The 19,928-nt window shown below is 51.8% G+C and overlaps 1 protein-coding gene across 1 annotated transcript; it reads right to left on the bottom strand.

The window, feature by feature from the left end:
• Positions 1-6,549: 6,549 nt before the first annotated feature.
• On the bottom strand, positions 6,550-19,536 carry FRS3 (fibroblast growth factor receptor substrate 3). Its single transcript, XM_058039693.1, has 7 exons — positions 19,452-19,536; positions 16,433-16,550; positions 16,155-16,243; positions 14,718-14,904; positions 11,715-11,876; positions 10,637-10,788; positions 6,550-9,863 (listed from the first exon to the last, which is right to left on the bottom strand). Exons 3-7 carry the CDS (start codon positions 16,218-16,220, stop codon positions 8,997-8,999), a joined length of 1,434 nt encoding a protein of 477 aa, XP_057895676.1. The 5' UTR covers positions 16,221-16,243; positions 16,433-16,550; positions 19,452-19,536; the 3' UTR covers positions 6,550-8,996.
• Positions 19,537-19,928: the final 392 nt, after the last annotated feature.

Here is a 19,928-nt window from a genome sequence, read left to right as displayed (position 1 = left end):
CCGGGAGGCAGCGCCGGCTCTGATCCGGGCCGGCCTCAAGGGCGGCTTTGTGCCCCGGGACGCTGCGGGATCGGCCCCATCAAAGGGCAGCGAGAGATAAGGGGCAGCTCTTATCGGGGACCGGGGACCCGGCGTCACCGCGCTGTGTCCGGGCTGCGCTGGCCAAAATCCCCGGAGCTGCTCGCCAGCCCTGGCCGCGGGACAAAGGGACTCGGTGCTCGGGAAAGGCTTTGGTCTGCTCGCCTTCCGCCCGTGGAGAGAGGGATGGAGGCGGGGAGGGCACGGGCGAGGAGATGGAGAACAGCGGGGTCCTCCTGTGGTGTCCTCCAGGATGGTCCCCAGTTCCTGCTCTCATTCCCTCCAGGATGGTCCCCAGTTCCTGCTCTCATTCCCTCCAGGATGGTCCCAGTTCCTGCTCTCATTCCCTCCAGGATGGTCTCCAGGTTCCTTCTCTTCAGGATGGTCCCCAGTTCCTGCTCTCATTCCCTCCAGGATGGTCCCCAGTTCCTCCTCTCATTCCCTCCAGGATGGTCTCCGGGTTCCTTCTCTTCCTTTTTCAATGATGTTCTCCAGGTTCCTTCTTTCATCTCCTCCAAGGAGATCCCCATGTTCCTCCTGTAATTTCCTTCAAAGTGGTCCTCAGGTTCCTTCTCTTCCTTTTTCAATGATGTTCTCCAGTTCTTTCTCTCATTTCCTCCAAGGAGATCCCCAGGTTCCTCCTGTAATTTCCTTCAAAGTGATCCCCAGTTCCTTCTCTTGTTTCCTCCAAGATGGTCCTCAGGTTCCTTCTTTCATTTCCTCCAAGGAGATCCCCAGTTCCTTCTCTTGTTTCCTCCAGGACGATCCTCAGGTTCCTTCTCTTGCCTTTTCCATGATGTTCTCCAGGTTCCTCCTCTTGTTTCCTCCTGGGTGATTCCCAGGTTCCTCCTCTCATTCCCTTCAGGATGGTCCCCAGGTTCCTTCTGTTGCCTTTTCCAGGATGGTCCCCAGGTTCTTTTCTCGTTCCCTTCAGGATGATCATCAGGTTCCTCCTCTCATTCCCTCCAGGGTGTTCCCCAGGTTCCTTCTTTCATTTCCTCCAAGGAGATCCCCAGGTTCTTCTCCCTATTTTTCCAGGATGGTCCTCATGTTCCTCATCTCATTTCCTCCAAGGTGATCCTCAGGTTCTCCCTCATTTCTCCAAGGTTCCTTCTCTTCCTTTTTCAATGATGTTCTCCAGGTTCCTTCTTTCATTTCCTCCAAGGAGATCCCCAGGTTCTTCTCTCTGTTTTTCCAGGATGGTCCTCATGTTCCTCATCTCATTTCCTCCAAGGTGATCCTCAGGTTCCTTCTCTTCCTTTTTCAGTGATGTTCTCCAGGTTCCTCCTCTTGTTTCCTCCAAGGTGGTCCCAAGTTTTTCCTCTCATTTCCTCCAAGATGGTCCTCAGGTTCCTTCTCTCATTTCCTCCAAGGTGATCCCCAGGTTCTCCCTCATTTCTCCAAGGTTCCTTCTCTTCATTTTTCAATTATGTTCTCTAGGTTCCTTCTCTCATTTCCTTCAAGGTGGTCCCCAGGTTCCTCTCTCTGTTTTTTCAGGATGGTCCCCAGGTTCCTCCTCTCATCTCCTCCAAGGTGATCCTCAGGTTCCTTCTCTTCATTTTTCAGTGATGTTCTCCAGGTTCCTCCTCTCGTTTCCTCCAAGGTGATCCTCAGGTTCCTTCTCTTCGTTTTTCAGTGATGTTCTCCAGGTTCCTCCTCTTGTTTCCTCCAAGGTGATCCTCAGGTTCCTCCTCTCATTCCCTCCAAGGTGGTTCCCAGGTTCCTTCTCCGCTTTGCTCCGAGGTGTTCCCCAGAGCTGTCCTACCTGCTCCTGCTTTCACTATTTGGACGGAAATCCCCCAGTTGGGTTTGGTCACCATCTAAATATTTTCTAGCAAACAAACCAAAGCTTTTTTTTGGTGATAACCAAAATATTTCCCAGCAAAGGGGCTGTTACCCTGATATTTTCCACTGCTTGCATCCCAAATCCAAGCAAGACAGCCCTTGGAGAAGACACCAGAGGGATTTGCTGCAGCAGGAATTTGGGGTTTCCAGGAATTTGGGGATTCCAGCAGGATTTGGGGTTTTCAGCAGGATTTGGGGTTTCCATCAGGATTTGGGGATTCCAGCAGGGTTTGGGGTTTCCATCAGGATTTGGGGTTTTCAGCAGGATTTGGGGTTTCCATCAGGATTTGGGGATTCCAGCAGGGTTTGGGGTTTCCAGCAGGATTTGGGGTTTCCAGCAGGATTTAGGGTTTCCATCAGGATTTAGGGATTCCAGCAGGATTTGGGGTTTCCATCAGGATTTAGGGTTTCCAGCAGGATTTAGGGTTTCCAGCAGGATTTGGGGCTTCCATCAGGATTTAGGGATACCAGCAGGATTTGGGGATTCCAGCAGGATTTGGGGATTCCAGCAGGATTTGGGGTTTCCAGCAGGGTTTGGGGATTCCAGCAGCAGAGGTGTGGGGATCCCCACACAGAGCAGGGATCTCACACCCAGGATTTCCCTCGGGGCCAGGCTCTGGGCATTCCCTCTGCTTCGCTTTCAGTTTCTCTTCTGCGTTGGCTTGGTGGCCCAGCTCCAGCTCAGGGAGTTCCACCTCTCCACCAGGAGATTTCCTGGGATTCTGCAGCACCCAAACCCCTGGGAGATGGAGCAGGGGAGGTTCTGGGGATTCCTCACGGCCCCTTCCAGGACCTGGAGGGGCTGCAAGGAGCTGGAAGGGGGCTGCTCGCCAGGAACTGGAGAGAGAGACAAGGGGAAGGGGTTCAGGCTGAAAGAGAGGAAATTCAGGTTGGATATTGGAAGGAATTCTTCCCTGTGAGGGTGGAAGGGGCTGGTGGCTGCCCCCGGATCCCTGGAATTGTCCCAGGCCAGGCTGGATGGGGCTTGGAGCAATCTGGGACAGTGGGAGGTGTCCCTGCCCATGGCAGGGGTGGATTCAGACAATTTTTAATTTTCTTCCAACCCAAACCAGGCTGGCATTCTCTGCCCCCAGAGCAGCTGTGTTTATGAACCCACACAAGCACTGGGATCCTTCACAAGCTGCTGTTGGTGCTTTGTTTCCAAAACAGAGGTCACAGCACGCAGGAACAGCTTCCCTCACATCGAAATAAAGGTTCCTCTTTTTCCTGTGAGCAAAAGATGGGTAAATAAACTGTAAACACATGGTTGGGCTCCAGGTCTGGCATTTAAATTCCCAAACCAGGTGAGGATCAGCCGCTTCTTGATGATCAAAACCTAAAGGGGGCTCTAAGGGAGCTGGAGAGGGATTTTGGAGGGGAAGCAGCACCAGGAATTGTCCTGGAAAGGTCTCCCCATGGGTCACCAGCAGGGACAACCACCCCATTGCGTTCATTCTGTGCAGTTCCACACCTCAGGAGCCCTCCTCGGGTCACAGAGCTGCTCCTCAGAGAGGCTCAGCCTGGATTTCCCTGGGAATGACCCAAAGGAACAATTGCTCAGAGCAGCTTTGCTTCTCTGCCACACAGAAATGTTCAGTGGCACCAGCACAGGTGACAATGACAGCAGGAGCTTGAGGTGACGCTGAAGCACCTGGAAAAATCCCATTCACTCAGGGAAGGGAAAACAAATCAGATCCCATCTTTACAAGGAGCTTTTTCCATCTCCTGGCCTGTAATTGCCAACTTCAAAGCTGCCAGGGCTCTCAGTAATGAATCCACCTCCAGCACAGGAACCCAAACCTGTTCTGCTGCCTCTGAGCAGCACCTCCAGAGCAGCCAAGTCTGGGGAAAAGACAGAATTCCCAGGAAGACTCAATGCAGCCTTCCCGGGGGCTGCAATTAGGAAATGGGGTTCATCAGCAATCATTCATTAACGATCCTCCGCTCGAGCGGCGTCACACGGAGAGACAATGAGAAAACAGAGAGCTGGAAATGCCACCCCTGCTTTGGTTTTGCTGCCAGTGGGCGGCACAGGTGAGGTGAGAAAAACAAGAATTCCTCAGAAAAACAAGAATTCCTCAGAAACAAGAAGAATTCCTCAGAAACAACAAGAATTCCTCGGAAACAACAAGAATTCCTCAGAAACAACAAGAATTCCTCAGAAACAAGAAGAATTCCTCAGAAACAAGAAGAATTCCTCAGAAACAAGAAGAATTCCACAGAAACAAGAAGAATTCCTCAGAAACAACAAGAATTCCTCAGAAACAACAAACACATTCGAGTGTCTGTGGAAATAAAGATCCTTTAACCTCCAGCACCTCCCCTTTCCCCTCACTGTAAGGAATGCAGAGCTCACAGGGATTCCAGCACCTGAAATGGGTGAGAAGGGAAAAAAACCCTCCCAGATGAGACCGTGGAGCACTGGGAGAAGCTCTGCTCCCATCAGGAGGTTCTGGGGAAGGGGAAAAGGGGAAAATCTGTGTGCATTGACCAGGGAGGAAATACCAGGGGGGGAAATGTGATGGATTAACTCAGACTGAAACAAGAACCACTTAAAAAGGTCAAGGCAGGGATATTCCCTCTGCTCAGCCACGGCTGCTCACGAGACATCCCAAAATCCCAATTCCAGGTGCAGGAAGGAGCCCAGCAAGGCCAGGACAGTCCAAATGGGATCACACAGAACCATCCCCACCCCCAGGGCTCAGCGCCACCCAAATTCACCTCATTTTGCTGCCTAGACCCTTTTTTTTCGGGAGCCAAAATCTCAGCGAACTTTTCCCTGAAGCAGCTCGTCCCTCAGTTTTCCAGTTGCCAAAGCACCAAGCTGAACCGCGTGAGCTTGGCACAGAGGAGATCTCAGAGCATCCCCTCAGCTCCAGGGACAGATTCCAGAGCAGGTTTGGGAGGGTTTTTCCCACTCAGCTGTTGCAGGATGGACCCCTGAGAGCCAAAGGCACATTCATGGATGCATCCAAGGTGAGGATCCTGCTGAGGGCCTTCCACGGCTGGAGTGTCCCAATCCAGTTTCCCATCCGAGCCAGCAGCACCTGGGGAAAGCCCAGCAGAAGGTGCCAGGCCCAAAGGAAAATCCATAAAAATCCACACTTGCAGGCTTCACCTGGGGAAAGCCCAGCAGAAGGTGCCAGGCCCAAAGGAAAATCCATAAAAATCCACTTTTACAGGGTTCCATAAGGACACAACGCACTGGGGGAGCATCACCAAGCCGAATAAAACAACCACAGGGAAAAACAGACCCCAAATCACAGAACTGAAGGGATGAGGGGGCACGGACTGGAATTCCAGCCCGGATCCTCCTCTGGAAGCGTTTCCCCCACGGCCACTAGAGGAAGCTGCGACACTGCTCAGGGTGAGTCCCAAAAGTGTCACCCGAGCTGCGGGGACAGCCCCGAACACCCCGGCAGAATCCTGTGAAAAATGCGTATTTTATCATTGGCTTCTCGCAAATATTCAAATAAATATTATATGTGTTGTGTTAGGAAGTGATGCTGTTTTGATTCTCTTAAGTAGTGTGTTAAATATAGTTTTAGATGTGAAAAATGCATATTTTATCATTGGCTTTGCACAAATATTAAAATTAATATTCTATGTGTTGTGTTAGGAAGTGATGCTGTGTTAATTCTCTTAACTAGTGTGTTAAATATAGTTTTAGGTTATATAAAAAAAAAGTTAAAATAGAAACTATGCTATGTAAGGTACTTTTTTTTAAAGAGAGGACTCACAATGAGAATCCTAAAGTATCCCTAGAGCCACGGGACACCTGAATCTTTCAGAGAAAAGGAATTTCTTGCCCCGTTATCAGACAAAATTAACTTCTTCCCGCCTCAAAGGATTTGGAGAAAGAAGTTGGCACTGAGCAGACAGAATCCTGTGTTTGAATGGAATTTATGCATCATCTATGAGGTGTATGAATATGCAACAGGCTGCTGTTTTTAAGGGTTAATCCTTTGTTAACGTGGGTCCTTTTTCAGGCTTATTTTGCCCACAAAAAGGTATACCCAGCCTGTCCGTAACTTTTTGTTTTTATTGTCTCATATTGTCCCAATCCAAATTGTCCAAATTATTATTACTCCGACGGTATTACTATTTTTATAACCATTTTATTACTATTAAACTTTTAAAATTTTAAAAACAAGCGATTCCCCAACACAAAGCTCTGGTGGAGCCACCAAAATGGGATTTTGCCAGATTTTTTAAGGAACCCCAGTGCTGGAGTTGTGGATGCTGAAAATTTTGGATTTTCTGCGTTTGACCTGAACGCAAACCATGATCTCATGTGCCTTCAATCCTGACCTTGACAGAGGTAGAAAAAAGGTGGAAAAGGTAGAAAAAAGAAGGAAAAAGTAGAAAAAAGAAGGCAAACCCAGCACTGCAGGGGGAATTCTCTGATCCCAGAACTGGGGTGGCACAAAGAGCCACCCCAGCACCTTCCCTGGGATTTAATTTCCCTGGGAAGGGCCCTCATGGAATTGGAAAACATTCCGTCCTTTTTTCCCTTTCTGGGCAAAAAGGGATTTTGTATTTCCAGCAGGCTCCTCCTGAGGCTCCGGAGGGAGTTGTGCTGTCCCACAGGGTGACACTGACAGCTTAGAAATTCTTTATTTAAATACTTTATTTAAAGCTTAACGCAGTTAACTTTTATATTATATATATATATATATATATATATTTATATAGATAGATAGATATAAACAATTTCTTCTCTCACTTCCCTAAATGAAAGCTGGATTTGGGGGCATACATTACTTGGGGTGGGGGTTGTTTTTTGTTTTGTTTTTTTTTTTCCCTTCAAATAAAGTCATTTGCTATACATATAAAAATATATTACTTGGGTCTCCTTTCAGTTACAGGTGGCACAAGGGACAGATGAAAGAATGGAAGACGAGCACAAGGACCTCCAAAACGAAAAGAAAAACCAGTGGGTTGAAGCACGTGGCACACTTGGAATTGATAGTGCAACAGCAAGCCAAGGACTGCACGTTCTGCGACACAAACATGGCACCACTGGCACCGGGGACACCTGGCCTTGTCCCCAACAGCTCAACAGGACAGGACAGCACCAAAAAACAAAATTAAAAAAAAGGCAGAACTTGTGAATTCGCAAGGCCTGGAGCTGGAGCTGGGGGGACGGGGCTCCTTCCTCTTCCATGGGGATCAACAGCAGGAAAAGGACAAGGGGGACACGAGGGCTGGCACTGCAGCCAGCCCCTGTCCCAGGAGAAACACGGGCACAGCCAGCAGGGAGGGGGGATCCAGGGCACCCCAGAGCATCCCAGGGCATCCCAGGGCAACCCAGAGGATCCCAGAGGATCCTAAAGGATCCCAGAGCATCCTAGAGGATCCCAGAACCCCCCAGAGAATCCCAGGGCATCCCAGAGCATCCCAGAGAACCTCGGAGAATCCTAGAGCATCCCAGAGCACTCCAGAGAATTCCAGAGGATCCCAGAGCACCCCAGAGGATCCCAGAGCATCCTAAAGGATCCCAGAGCATCCCAGAGGATCCCAGAGCATCCCAGACAATCCTAAAGGATCCCAGAGCATCCCAGAGAACCTCAGAGAATCCCAGAGCACTCCAGAGCACCCCAGAGGATCCCCGAGCACTCCAGAGCACTCCAGAGCACCCCAGAGGATCCCACAAGATCCCAAAGCACCCCAGAGCACCCTAGAGCACCCCAGAGCACTGCTCTCCATCAGAACAGGCACAGAAATCCAGGGAAAGGCCGAGGTGCCGCGCGTCCCACGGGGAGGGACAAGGGGACATCCCAGGGCAGCCCAGCGCCACCCCGGCATCGAGACAGAAATCCACAGCAAAAGGCCACGAATGTACCCAGAACCTGAGCCCTCCCAGGCCCACAGCTGAGAGAACAAAGTGCACATCCCCTGCTGCCACCGAGCCGGGCTGCTCCCAGCCCCAGCCGGGCTCGTGGGTGTCGCTTTGATGCCGCTCCAAGCTCGGCTGCCCGGCGGCTCTGCTCCCACTCCCACGGCTCCCGTTCCATTTCCCACCCACCCCCCGAATACTCAGCCCCCCAGTTCACACATTCTGCATGCCCAGCCGCTCCTCTCCACAGTGTTTTTCCCCCAGCTGGTGGCTCAGCAAAGCCACCAAGCTCTTTTGGGACCCGTCCTCCCAAGCAGGAGCGAGCCCCGGCGAGCACAGGCTGCAGACTGGCACCAGTTTGGCAACGAACTGGGATGCAAAGGAGCGGCTCATAAATAAATAAGTAAACAAATAAATAAACCCACAGCACTTCTCAGTAGCTGCCAAATAGAACCCTGGTAAAAAAAAAAAAAAAAACAAAGCAGGGTATGGCACAAGTGAAGTTTTCTAGACCAAACTTCCAGTCTCCCTCATGGTTGTGGCCTTTCCCTCCTCTTCTAAAGCAGGGGAGGGAATTTAAGGATTTAGGCAATCAGGTTTCTGTGATCACAGTGTGTGCCCATGGCTCTGTGTCCTCCTGGTTTCATTGCAGCTGCCCAATTGAAATTGGATCTGAGACAGGGACAGAAGGATAAAAAGCTTCAGGAACGAACAACGAGCTGAGGGGGGAAAGGCCACGGCGTGAGCTCCTCATCTCCAGGCACCACTGGCAGCACAAGGCAAAGCCCAGCTCTGGAGTGGCCTCACCACGGAGCTCTCCTGGAGGTGTGAAATCCACGAGGAACAGGCTCCATTTGCACAGAGCTCCTGAAGCAGCTCAGTTTTGGGAGCACTGCCCCGAGGCACTGCCCAGCTGCCTCTGCCCTGCCCCAGCCCAGGCTGCGCCACCGCAATTCCACCCTCAGAGTCACCACACATCCCACAAGGCTTGAAAAACCACCACACACCCCACAAGGCTTGAAAAACCACCAAACATCCCACAAGGCTTGAAAAACGAGCAGCACACAGAGAGGGGAGGACGGACAGACAGACAGAGCCTCAACAGCAGCAGCTGCAGGAGCCACGCTGGGCCCCGGCGATGGCAATGGCGAGAGAGGGAGCCACACTCAGGGGGGACAGGACACGGAGAGGGGCAGGGACCAAAGCCACGACACGGGGCTGGCACTTGGGGCCCTCAGAGGGGCAGGTCAGTGCTGTTGTGGCGAGTTTTCCTCGAGGTGCCATCGTCCCTGGGCAGGGCCCGCTGCAGGCTGGACATGGCCGCCGTCTTCTTGAGGTCGATGACGGCGTAGGAGTCGGTGCGGCGGGCACCGGGGCTGCCAGGGGCCGCCACCCTGGGCTCCTGCTGTCCCTTGCAGGCCTCGGGCTCCAGCTCCACCTGGATGTAGTTGAGCTGCCGTGGCGGCTCCGGGCAGGGCCGGGGGAAGTCGAAGCTGAAGACGTTGGGCAGGCGGCTGCGCCGGGGCCTGGGCAGGAAAGCGCGGCGCGGCTCCGAGCCCGCGGGGTTCTGCAGGGGCTCCTCCTCTCCAGCCTCAGAGAAGCCGTTTGGGGATGGTGTGGGTGCCATGCCAGCGTCCTCATCCCCGTGCTGGGCCGGCTGCAGCTCCCACACCGGCGGCAGCGCCGGCAGGTTCTCGTAGTGCAGCAGCGCCGAGCGGCGCTGGGAGCAGCTGCCGTCCTCCCGGGACGCCTTGGGGCGGCCAGCCCGGCACAGGGACGAGCTGCTGGAGGCCACCAGCCCGTTGAGGTTCTCATAGACACACTGTGGGGACGGACAGCCCTGCTGGCACTCGTTGTTGTTGTTGTTGGGGGCGCAGAGGTGAGGCCAGCACGGCCGGGGCTGCCGGCACAGCCGGCGGTAACCCGAGGTGGGAGCCAGCACGAATTTCACCTCCCCTGGCTGCAGGAGGACCTGGGGGCTCCGGTCTTCCAGGGAGCAGCTGTGGTTCCTAGGGGGGAAAGGAGGGTGGGCTTCAGGCAGGGGGTGCAAACAGTGGCGGCCCCTCGGCTCCGGCTCGCCGGTGTTGACGTAGGTGTGGGACTGCAAGGAGAGAGAAGCAGAGGGACAGTGAAAGGAGGAGACAGCACAGGCCAGGGCAAAGCAGCTGAGAAACCACCAGGAGAGGGGGATTCCTCAGAGGAGACGGGATTTTGGACGTTGGGGAGGCTTTGGGAGGTAAAATGTAGGAGTTGGTTTGGGTTTTGTGGGCTGGGATGAGAGCGCAGCTGCACACACACGCTGTGTGTCCTCATGGATGGACAGCTGCAGGAATTTCCCTGCCACAGACATGTTTTATGAAAAATCCTTTCCTGAGAAGCTTCAGAAACAAAATGTAAACAATAATTATCTACTGCTGTAGAATGCAACAAGTGCATCTTCGATTAGTCCATATTAATTATTTCTAATTAATGGCCAGTGACAGTCCAGCTGTCCAGACTGTCTCAGTGTGTCACAAGATTTTATCATTCTTTTTCTATTCTTAGCTAACCTTCTAATAAAATCCTTTCTTCTATTCTTTTAGTATAGTTTTAATATAATATATATCATAAAATAATAAATCAAGCCTTCTAAGTCTGAATTTAGGTGTTTGTGTGACAGCTGGCAGGTCACTGCCACCCAAATACCAACGAGTTGAGGACAAAACTCAGATTTTTTTGACAGAACACCAGTTCTGGTGAAGTATCAAAGAGGAGGAGCCACCAGGAGTAAAATGAAATAAAGAGAATGAAAAGAGGGACAAGGTGTGAGGATCCCCTGAGCTTTGGGTGAGGGAAACCCAGAACTGCAGCCAGCAGAGCTGAGGATGGGTTTACCTGCTCCTCAGGCCCCAGGAGAGGGTGGGTAGAGTCTTCCCCCGCAGAGGAATGTCTCAGGCTGCTCACTGAGGGCTGCTGGGCTGTAGAGCAGGACAGGGATTCTCCAGGGAAGCTGTGAAATCCATTGGGAAGCCCAGTGTAGCCCAGACCTGTGAGGGAATCAAGGCAGAGGAGCATTACATTGGTACAAAATAGAATTATTACACTTCCAGAGGGAGCTGGGCTCTTGTGGACACCCTGGAAGGTAAAACCAGCCTGTGCAGGCGCCACCCCAGGGCCAGGCCCTCCTTTGAATCTAAAGAATTCCTCATGGAGACAGGAATTGAGCCATTCCAACGCTCCAGCAGAAGCACATCTGGCACTGCAGGAGGACTGAGCCTCATGGAATGGGACTGTGCCACCACCAAGGAATGGGACTGTGCCACCACCCTGACCTACAGAGCGTCAGGCCATATTCTGACTGTCAGGGTTGCTCTGTATTACTGCATTTTTATTTTATTTTTATTTTTTCCCTAATAAAAAAAACTGTTATTCCTCCTCCCATATCTTCCCCCGAGAACCCCTTGACTTCAATAATCAGGAGGGATTATAATTAATTTATTTTATTTTTATTTTTTTTTTCCCTAACAAAGAACTGTTATTCCTATCACACACCTTCCCTTGAGAACCTCTTAATTTCAAAATTACAATTATTAGGAGGGAAGGGGTTTAAATTCTCCATTTCAAGGCAGGTTCCTGCCTTCTTAGCAGACTTTCCAGACCACAACACAGCCCAGCCCTGTGCTGTCCCCTTGCCACCACGGAATGGGACTGTGCCACCACCCAGCTCCTGCTTTGATTCTGTCAGGGCTGCTTTGTATTACTGCATTTTTACTTAAATTTTTATTTATTTCCCTAATTAAAAAAACTGTTATTCCTCTCACACACCTTGCCTTGAGAACCCCTTAATTTCAAAATTACAATTATTAGGAGGGAAGGGGTTTAAATTCTCCATTTCAAGGCAGGTTCCTGCCTTCTTAGCAGACTTTCCAGACCACGACACAGCCCAGCCCCGTGTCCCCGTGCTGTCCCTTACTGGGGGGGCCCTGGGGGCTGTGGGCCAGCTCCCCCTCCGCGGGGTGGCTGCTCCTGGTCACCACCACGGGCTCCTCCACCACGTTGATGCTGTTGCACTGCATCAGGTCCTGCAGCAGGTTGAAGATCTCCTCTGCTCTGGAGCACTTGAAGGCAAAAATCCCTGCCAAGGGGACAGAGAGAAGGGTTAGAACAGCGAGGAAATGATCCCGCTTTAAAAAAAATATTAAAAAAAAAAAAAAAATTAAAAATTTAAAAAGATGCGTTGTTCGCATTCCTGAATGAATTCTGATTTATTCTGCTGTTGTTTAACGCCATCAAGCCACAACTAAGAACCCTGTGGATTATTCAGGAAATAACAGCAGAAATCATGGAAAACAGAATGGTTTGGGTTGGGAGAGACCTTAAAAATCATCCAGTCCCACTCCCAGCCTGCCACAAGTCCAGGCCGGCTTTGAACCCCCTCAGTGCAGTGGAATCTCACCCCACACGGGTGTGGGGGGCCAGGGGAGCCGCTGCCCTCTCCTGCTGAACCCCAGGGGAAAATCCAGGCAGTGACTCCTCAAAGATGGGCTGGGCCCCGTGCACGGGAGGGAGGGATGGAAATGTAAAATAAAATAAAAATAAATAAAATAAAATAAAATAAAAAAAAAAAAAAAAAAAAAAAATTAAATTAAATTAAATTAAATTAAATTAAATTAAAATAAAATAAAATAAAATATAAAGTAAAAGATAAAATAAAATAAAAAATTAAATTAAATTAAATTAAATATATAAAATAAAATAAAAAATAAAAATAAAATAAAATAAAATAAAATAAAGTAAAATAAAATAAAATAAAATAAAATATAAAATGAAATGAAGTGAAATGAAATTAAATTAAATTAAATTAAATTAAAAATAAAATAAAATAAAATAAAATACAATAAAATAAAAAATAAAATAAAATAAAATAAAATAAAATATAAAAATAAAAAATAAAAATGAAATAAAATAAAGTAAAATAAAATAAAATATAAAATAAAATAAAAAATAAAATAAAATAAAAAATGAAATAAAATAAAATAAAATAAAATAAAATAAAATAAAATAAAATAAAATAAAATAAAATAAAATAAAATAAAATAAAATAAAATAAAATAAAATAAAATAATTTTTTTTTTTAAAATCTCTGGGATTGAAGGAGCAGCCCAGCCCAGGAGCCAATCCCAGGCTGGCACACACACACACAGCACAGCCATGGCAACAGGAGCAGCCTGGCAACAAGGGCTGCTCCCAAACATCCTCATTTTCCACCAAAAAACCCAGCTGGATCTGCCTTGCATCAGGTGGGGAGCAGCACCAGCAAGGAGGGCTCCAGGTAAAATTAATAAGCAGGATAAAATCCTTCAAAGAAGGGAGAAAATTCAACAAAACACATCACCCCTCCCATTTCTGCCTGATAAAAACTCTGCAGGGTGTGAGAGCTCTGCTTCATCCCCTCTGCCTGGGCCTGAACAGAACCAAACCACACAGAGGGCAGAACTTTTATCCCTGGATTAAATTTTCACCGCTGCAAAAGGCAAAGCAGAAAGCAAAGGACAAATTCCCTGATGGGAGAGGAAAACCCCACTGAAATAAACATTAAAGAGCAGCAGATGCCAGTGCAGATTCACACAGACCCTGAGCGCTCACGGGAGCCCTTTTGGAGTTCACAAACACATGAACAGAACGAGGAAACAACTTTTGCTTCTCTCCCAGGGGATGCAGACGCCAAGGAAATGTTCGGCTCTTTTAAAAAGCATCAGAGCCAGACTGGTGAAGGAACCAGGAGGCACCAGTGTAAAACTGCGATTCCTCAATTCCCAGACTATTCCCAGTGCTGCTGTGACTTGGCACCAGCTCCTGGGTGAGTCACTTCCCTCTCCATGCTCTCAGCATCAGGGAAACGTGCTGGGAAACCTTCTCCTCTGTCACAGAGTTCCAAAATCAAAGCTCTGAGCAAACTGAGGAGAGCAAACTGGGAGGATGGGACTGCATGACCTGGAGCTGGAACTGGACAATTAACCCCAATATGGAAATGGAGCAAAACTTATAAAAGTGTGAAAACTCATGACTCTGAGTCCATGTTGGATGGAGCCAAGGCTCTTGTGCTGTATCCTCGAGGATTCACCTTGGGCAGGCAGGATGGGGGAACAAGGTGAGGGGACAGGGACAGCCCTTCCCCAGCAGCTCTGTCACCATATTTTAATAAACAGGGGTCACTGTCACTGTATTTTAACAAATCCCTACTTTATTCCTTTAACTCTGTCTAGGTAGCCTCTCCAGGCATCAAGGGGAGAGAAATCTCAGCATTGCTGCCCCCAGGCACCGACCCTTTATCCAGGGAACCCCTCAGGCACGGATCCAGCCCCCAGGGAGCCCCCAGGCCCTGCCCCTGTCCCAGCACTGACCCTGGCCAGGCACTGCCACTTCCCCTGTCCCAAGGCATTTCCCTGTCCCAGCACTGACCCTGGCCAGGCACTGCCACTTCCCCTGTCCCAAGGCACTGTCCCTGTCCCTGTCCCAGCACTGACCCTGTCCCTGTCCCTGTCCCTGTCCCAGCACTGACCCTGTCCAGTGCGGCAGCAGTGGCCGCTCTCAAAGGAGAACAGGTTGGAGTTGAAGCACCCCTGTTCCTGCCCTGTCCCGTCCCTGTCCCTGTCCCTGTCCCTGTCCCTGTCCCTGTCCCTGTCCCTGTCCCTGTCCCTGTCCCTGTTCCTGTCCCTTTGGGCACTGTCTCTGTCCCCAGGGAGCCCCCAGGCCCTGTCCTTGTCCCCCCTGGCACTGTCCCTGTCCCTGTCCCAGCACTGACCCTGCCCGGTGTGGCAGCGGCAGCTGCTCTCGAAGGAGAACAGGTTGGAGCCAAAGCCCTGCAGCCCCTCTGTCCCTGTCCCGTCCCTGTCCCTGCCCTGTCCCTGTCCCTTTGGGCACTGTCCCTGTCCCCAGGGTGCTCCCCTGTCCCTGTCCCTGTCCCAGCACTGACCCTGGCCGGTGTGGCAGCGGCGGCCGCTCTCGAAGGAGAACAGGTTGGAGTCGAAGCCGTAGCGCCGCAGGCTCAGGTACGGCCACCGCACGGCGTCGCGCTTGTGCGAGTGCAGGATCAGCTCCCGCCGCGTCAGCTCCATCACCCCCGAGCCCAGCTCGTGCCCCTCGTCGTCCACGTTGGTCACCTGCAGGGACACCGGTGCTCATTAACAAATTAACGTTGGTTAATTAAGAAACCGCCCTTTTGTCATCTCCGTCACGCACTCCGCGTGTTCTCCGTGACGCGCTCCGCGTGTTCACAGTAACAGGTTAACATCAGAATTGTTTTTCTGATCTTCTCAGCAGCCTTTCCCAAGAACAACGATTGGGAAAGTTGTGGGGAACTCCCTGGGCACTTCCAAGGCACGACCACCCTTTCCATGAGGAAATTCCTGCTGCTTTCCAGCCCAAACCTCCCCTTTTTGGGACACACAACACTTTGGACCTGGTTGCCATAAGAGATTTGATCATCAGGATGCCTTGGCAAGAACAACCAGCTTTGAAGATTGCAGGAAGATCAAACCAGGCTGGCTTACTGGATAAGAAAATCACACCAAGATCTCTGCAAGCGAGAGATGTTGTAAAATACTAAATTTTGTTTATGTGATGATTAACCAGTCATTGCAGCCTTCCCAAAATAGTATATGAGCATAGGTAGTCCACAATGAATTTGGATTTTTAGTTCACAATAAATTTGGATTTTTCTGACCATCTCTCAGAGTGTCCCTGTCTCTCTCATCATTGCTGACCTCCCCAGCCCAGCCTGAGGCCGTTCCCTCTCCTCCTGTCCCTGTTCCCTGGGATAAGATCCCAAATTGCCCCTAAACCTCCTTTTCTCCAGGCTCAGCCCCTTCCCAGCTCCCTCAGGGTTTTCCAGACTCTTCTCCAGGTGCTCCAGCCCCATTCCCTTCCCTCCAGCCCCTCCACATCCCCCATGCTCTGAGCACCCAGAGCTGGACAGGGCCCCCAGGCGTCCCTGAGCAGCTCCAGGCACTGCAGTTCCATGGATTTCCCCCATTTCCTGCAACTCCACAGATTTCCCCCATTTCCTGCTGCCTTTTCCCCAGCTGCCAGCAGGGATCCGTGGCTGGCAGGAGCTGGCAGCCCTTGGCAGCTCAGCTGCTCTGTCTGGAGCACAGCCCTGAGCAATAAAAGGTTTTTCTCTCCAGTCCCCCCCATTTCCTTGCACTTCCCAAGCAGAGGCAGTTTAGCAGCAAACACGAACTCGTTTTAAGCAGGAGTTCCTTAAGGAAAAAGGGGGAAAAATAAAATAAAAAACCCCCAAACTAGAAGTGATGAATTTGCAAATCCTCTGGAGGGACGTTGGTGCGCAGGAGTTTGCTCTCCCCCGAGAGGTCCCAGACCCTCTGATGGGGTTGGAAGGACACAAATTTACCTTGAATTTGGTGGGATGGTTGTCTGGGATGCTGTCTGGGCACAGACAGCTGCAGCAGCTCCCCATGACGCCAGGCAGAGAGGAAATCCCTGGGGACAGCACACAAAAGGTGGCACAATCAGATCCCAAATCCCAAATCCCAAATCCCAAATCCCAAATCCCAAATCCCAAACCCACCTCTCCAGCCGTGCCCTCCCCGTCCCAGCAGGGCTGGAGCTCCAACTCTTTGCTCTGCTCCTTGATTAATGTCACAAATGTTAATTAAAACCGATTCTTACCATCAGGCAGTTGTTGGATTTGTTGTAGGGGAGTGAGAAGGAGCTCCCACTGCAGTCCCTCTATCTCCCTCGGGATTTCATGGCGAGCAGGTTTCACCTAAAACATCCCATCTTCCACCTGGCAAGGAGAACACAGTTAAACAATGATAAAAGCAGAGAAAATGAAAAAGCAGGGGGTGGGAGAGTGACTGAACTTCCCTTCAGACAACCCAGGGAAAGCAGGTGCATTTTGTGTTGAATTAATTACATTTATATCAACACAGAAAACTCCGCACAGCAATGAAAAATACACAGCTAAAAATAATTTTTTAAAAATTTAAATAGGAGATATGTTATTTCTTGGCTTTGGGATCTTAGAGAGGAGTGGGGTTTAGCAGGGTGAAGGAAATAAAAGTGAGCAGCCAGGGGTGGTGAGGCAGCTGCTGCTGCTGCTGAGGAATGTGAAGGTGCCTTCAGTGCAGGGAAGGTCCTTCAGGGTCAGAGAACAGCAGCTGCTCTGCTTTGGAGGAGGAGAAGGAAAAAAAACCAACCAGAAAACACAAAAACTCTGATATCTGACCCAGAAAACACAAAAATTCTGATATCTGACCCGGTCAGTGTGCAAGGATCAGGCAGGGAGGAGGCACTGAGGAACACTCCTGTGTTCAGCACTCACAGTGAGAAATGCTCCTAGGTTTTTCTGTTGATTTTTTTTTTTTTAAGTGTAGTGAGAAATGAGAAACTCTGTCATCCCTGATGGGAACTTGGGCAGGTGACAGGGGATGATGCCAGGTGTGCCCTGAGAGCAGCTCAGTGTCTCCACCTGATCCACCAGGATCCCCAGCCTGGCACCAGGGCCGGAAATGGCAATTTGGGACCTCCTTCCATTGGGAACCTCCTTCCATTGGAAACCTCCTTCCATTGGAAATCTCTTTCCGTTGGAAACCTCTTTCCATTGGGAATATCTTTCTATTGGAAACCTTTCTCCATTAGGAACCTCTTTCCTTTTGGGAACCTCCTTCCACTGGGAGCCTCTTTCTACTGGAAACCTCTTTCATCAGAAACTTTTTTTCATTGGAAACCTCTTCCCATTGGAAATATCCTTCCAGCTGGGAACCTCTTTCCATTTGGAACCTCCTTCTACTGGAAACCTCCTTCCATTGTAAATGTCTTTCCATTGGGAACCTCTTTCTGCTGGAAACCTCTTTCATTGGAAACTTTTTTCCATTGGGACCCTCTTTCCATTTGAAACCCTCTTTCCCTTGGAACCTCTTTTTATTGCAAACTTTTTTCCTTTGGAAACATCTTCCATTGGGAGCCTCTTCCCATTGGGACCCTCTTCCCATTGGAAACCCCTTTCCATTGGGAGCCTCTTTCCATTTCGAGTCCCTCCCTCTGCCAGGCTCTGCCTCCCCCTCCTCCCAATGAACCCACAGCTCGCAGAGTGGCAGAGCTGCCCAAGGGTCCCACTCCATTTCTACATACCAAAAACAGCTCCATAAATCACCTCCCACTGCACCCCTCGGCCCTTGCAGAATTCCCCACCGTGCCCCACGCCCTGCCAAGCGCCCAGGAGAGAGGAAAAGTTTCTTTCTGTGCGAGCTGAGAACAAACAAAGGCGGTGCCAGGTGCCCTCCTGCACACACCTGCCAGCCCTAGAGCAGCACCAGCCCTTCTTCCCCTGTGCCACCCCACACCCTGCCCCAGACAGCCGAGGGATTTATTTATTTATTCCCTCACAGGAATTTAGCACAGATCCTGCTCCAGCTCATCTGGGCGCTGGGGGCTGGCTCCTCTCTGCCTGGGCTCTCCCACTCCCACCCCAGCAACTCCCTCAGGAATAACAGCAAGGAGAAAATATTCTGCCTCTTCTTTCTTCACTCCTCTCCCTCCACGCCATCTGTGAGGGGCCAGCCTGAAGTGCTGTAGCTTACCAAGGGCAGTTTTCACACCGAAAACAGAACAAATAAACTAAAAACCCACCAGGAGCTCCCTGAGCACTCCCCGGGTGCTTCCCCCTGCTCCTCACAGGTGAATTTTCCAGCAGCATCCCTTCCACACAGCCACAGAGATTCCCAACTCCCCGGGCTCCTGCTCTGCACTCCCAGCTCTCCTCCCCAGCCCTGTTTGCCAGTTCAGAGCCCAGCCAGGCCCTAAAACCTCCCCAAGAGCCCAGCACGGCCCCACAGCAGGGCCGGGTCCCTCCTAAGGCCACCAGCCCCATCCAGACTGCCACATGCCAACCCAAACCCTCCTCAGCCCTGCCTGGAGCAGCCTCTCCCAAATTCCCAGCTCGTTCCCATCCTCCCAAAACCCCCTCGTGCCTTCACCCTCCCTAGAGCCAGAGCTGGAGAAGGTTCCCCGCATCCCAAAGGCTCAGGGGGACACCCTGACACAGACGGACGGGGGACAGACGGACACCAGGTGTGGAAAAGCAGCTGGACCCACACCAGCCCCTCCAGGACACGCGGGGACAGAGCCGGGAAAAGGAGGGAGCAGGGGGGCAGCTCTGGGGGCAGGAGGGGCAAAAAGGGGAAGGGGGAAAGATGAGAGGGATGGGGGATTGAGGAGGGGCTGCAGGGAGGGAGAAGGGGACGGAGAGACGGGGAAGGGGATGGAGAGATGAGGAAGGGGATGGAGGGATGGGGATGAAGGGATGAGGAAAAGGATGGAAGGATGAGGAAGGGGATGGAGGGATGAGGAAGGGGATGGAGGGATGGGGATGAAGGGATGAGGAAAAGGATGGAGGGATGAGGAAGGGGATGGAGGGATGAGGAAGGGCATGGAGGGATGGGGATGAAGGGAGAAGGAAGGGGATGGAGGGATGAGGAAGGAGATGGAGGGATGGGGAAAATGATGGAGGGAGAAGGACGGGCCTGCAGAGCCCGTGGGAACGAGGGCGCAGAGGAAGAAGGGGCGAGTCCCGGGGGGCTCCCGGGGATTTGGCTGCGAGGAGCGGCGGGGGCAGCCCGGGGAGGGCACGAGGGGAGGGGACGGGGGCGATGCCGCGGCCCCGCTCGCTCCGGGCGCTGCTCGGTACCTGAGGCGCTCCCGGCTCCTCCGTCCGGGACCTGCGGCCCGGAGCCCCCGGCCCGGCCCTTCCCGGGGCCCGGAGCGCGTCGGGGCCCCCGGCCCGGCCCTGGCCCTGCCCGGCCCGGCGGGTCCGGGGGTCCCCGGTGGGGCCCGGAGCGATCGGGGCCGGGCCGGGCCCGCCGGAGCAGCGACACCGCGACAGCGCCGCGCGGCCGCCAGGGGGCGCCAGGGGGCGCGGCCGCGCCGAGGGGGCGGGGCCTGGTGGGCGGGGCTTGGGTGGGCGGGGTCTGGTGGGCGTGGTCAGGGTGGAGGTGATGGACGGGCGGGTTTAGGGGGTCCCGGGAGGATTTTGGGGGGTCTGGGGAAGGTGGGGATCTGAGGAGGGTCAGCGGAAAGGTTTTGGGGGTCTGGGGAGGGTTTGGGGGGTTCAGTGAGAGGGTTTGGGGGCCAGTGGAGGGTTTGGGGGGTCTGGGGAAGGGGATCT

Source organism: Melospiza georgiana, chromosome 23 (genome assembly GCF_028018845.1).
Source record: "Melospiza georgiana isolate bMelGeo1 chromosome 23, bMelGeo1.pri, whole genome shotgun sequence".
Classification (NCBI taxonomy): Eukaryota; Metazoa; Chordata; class Aves; order Passeriformes; family Passerellidae; genus Melospiza; species Melospiza georgiana.
The sequence above is the reverse complement of the archived record's forward strand: the minus strand, read 5'-3'. Positions and strand labels throughout refer to the sequence as shown.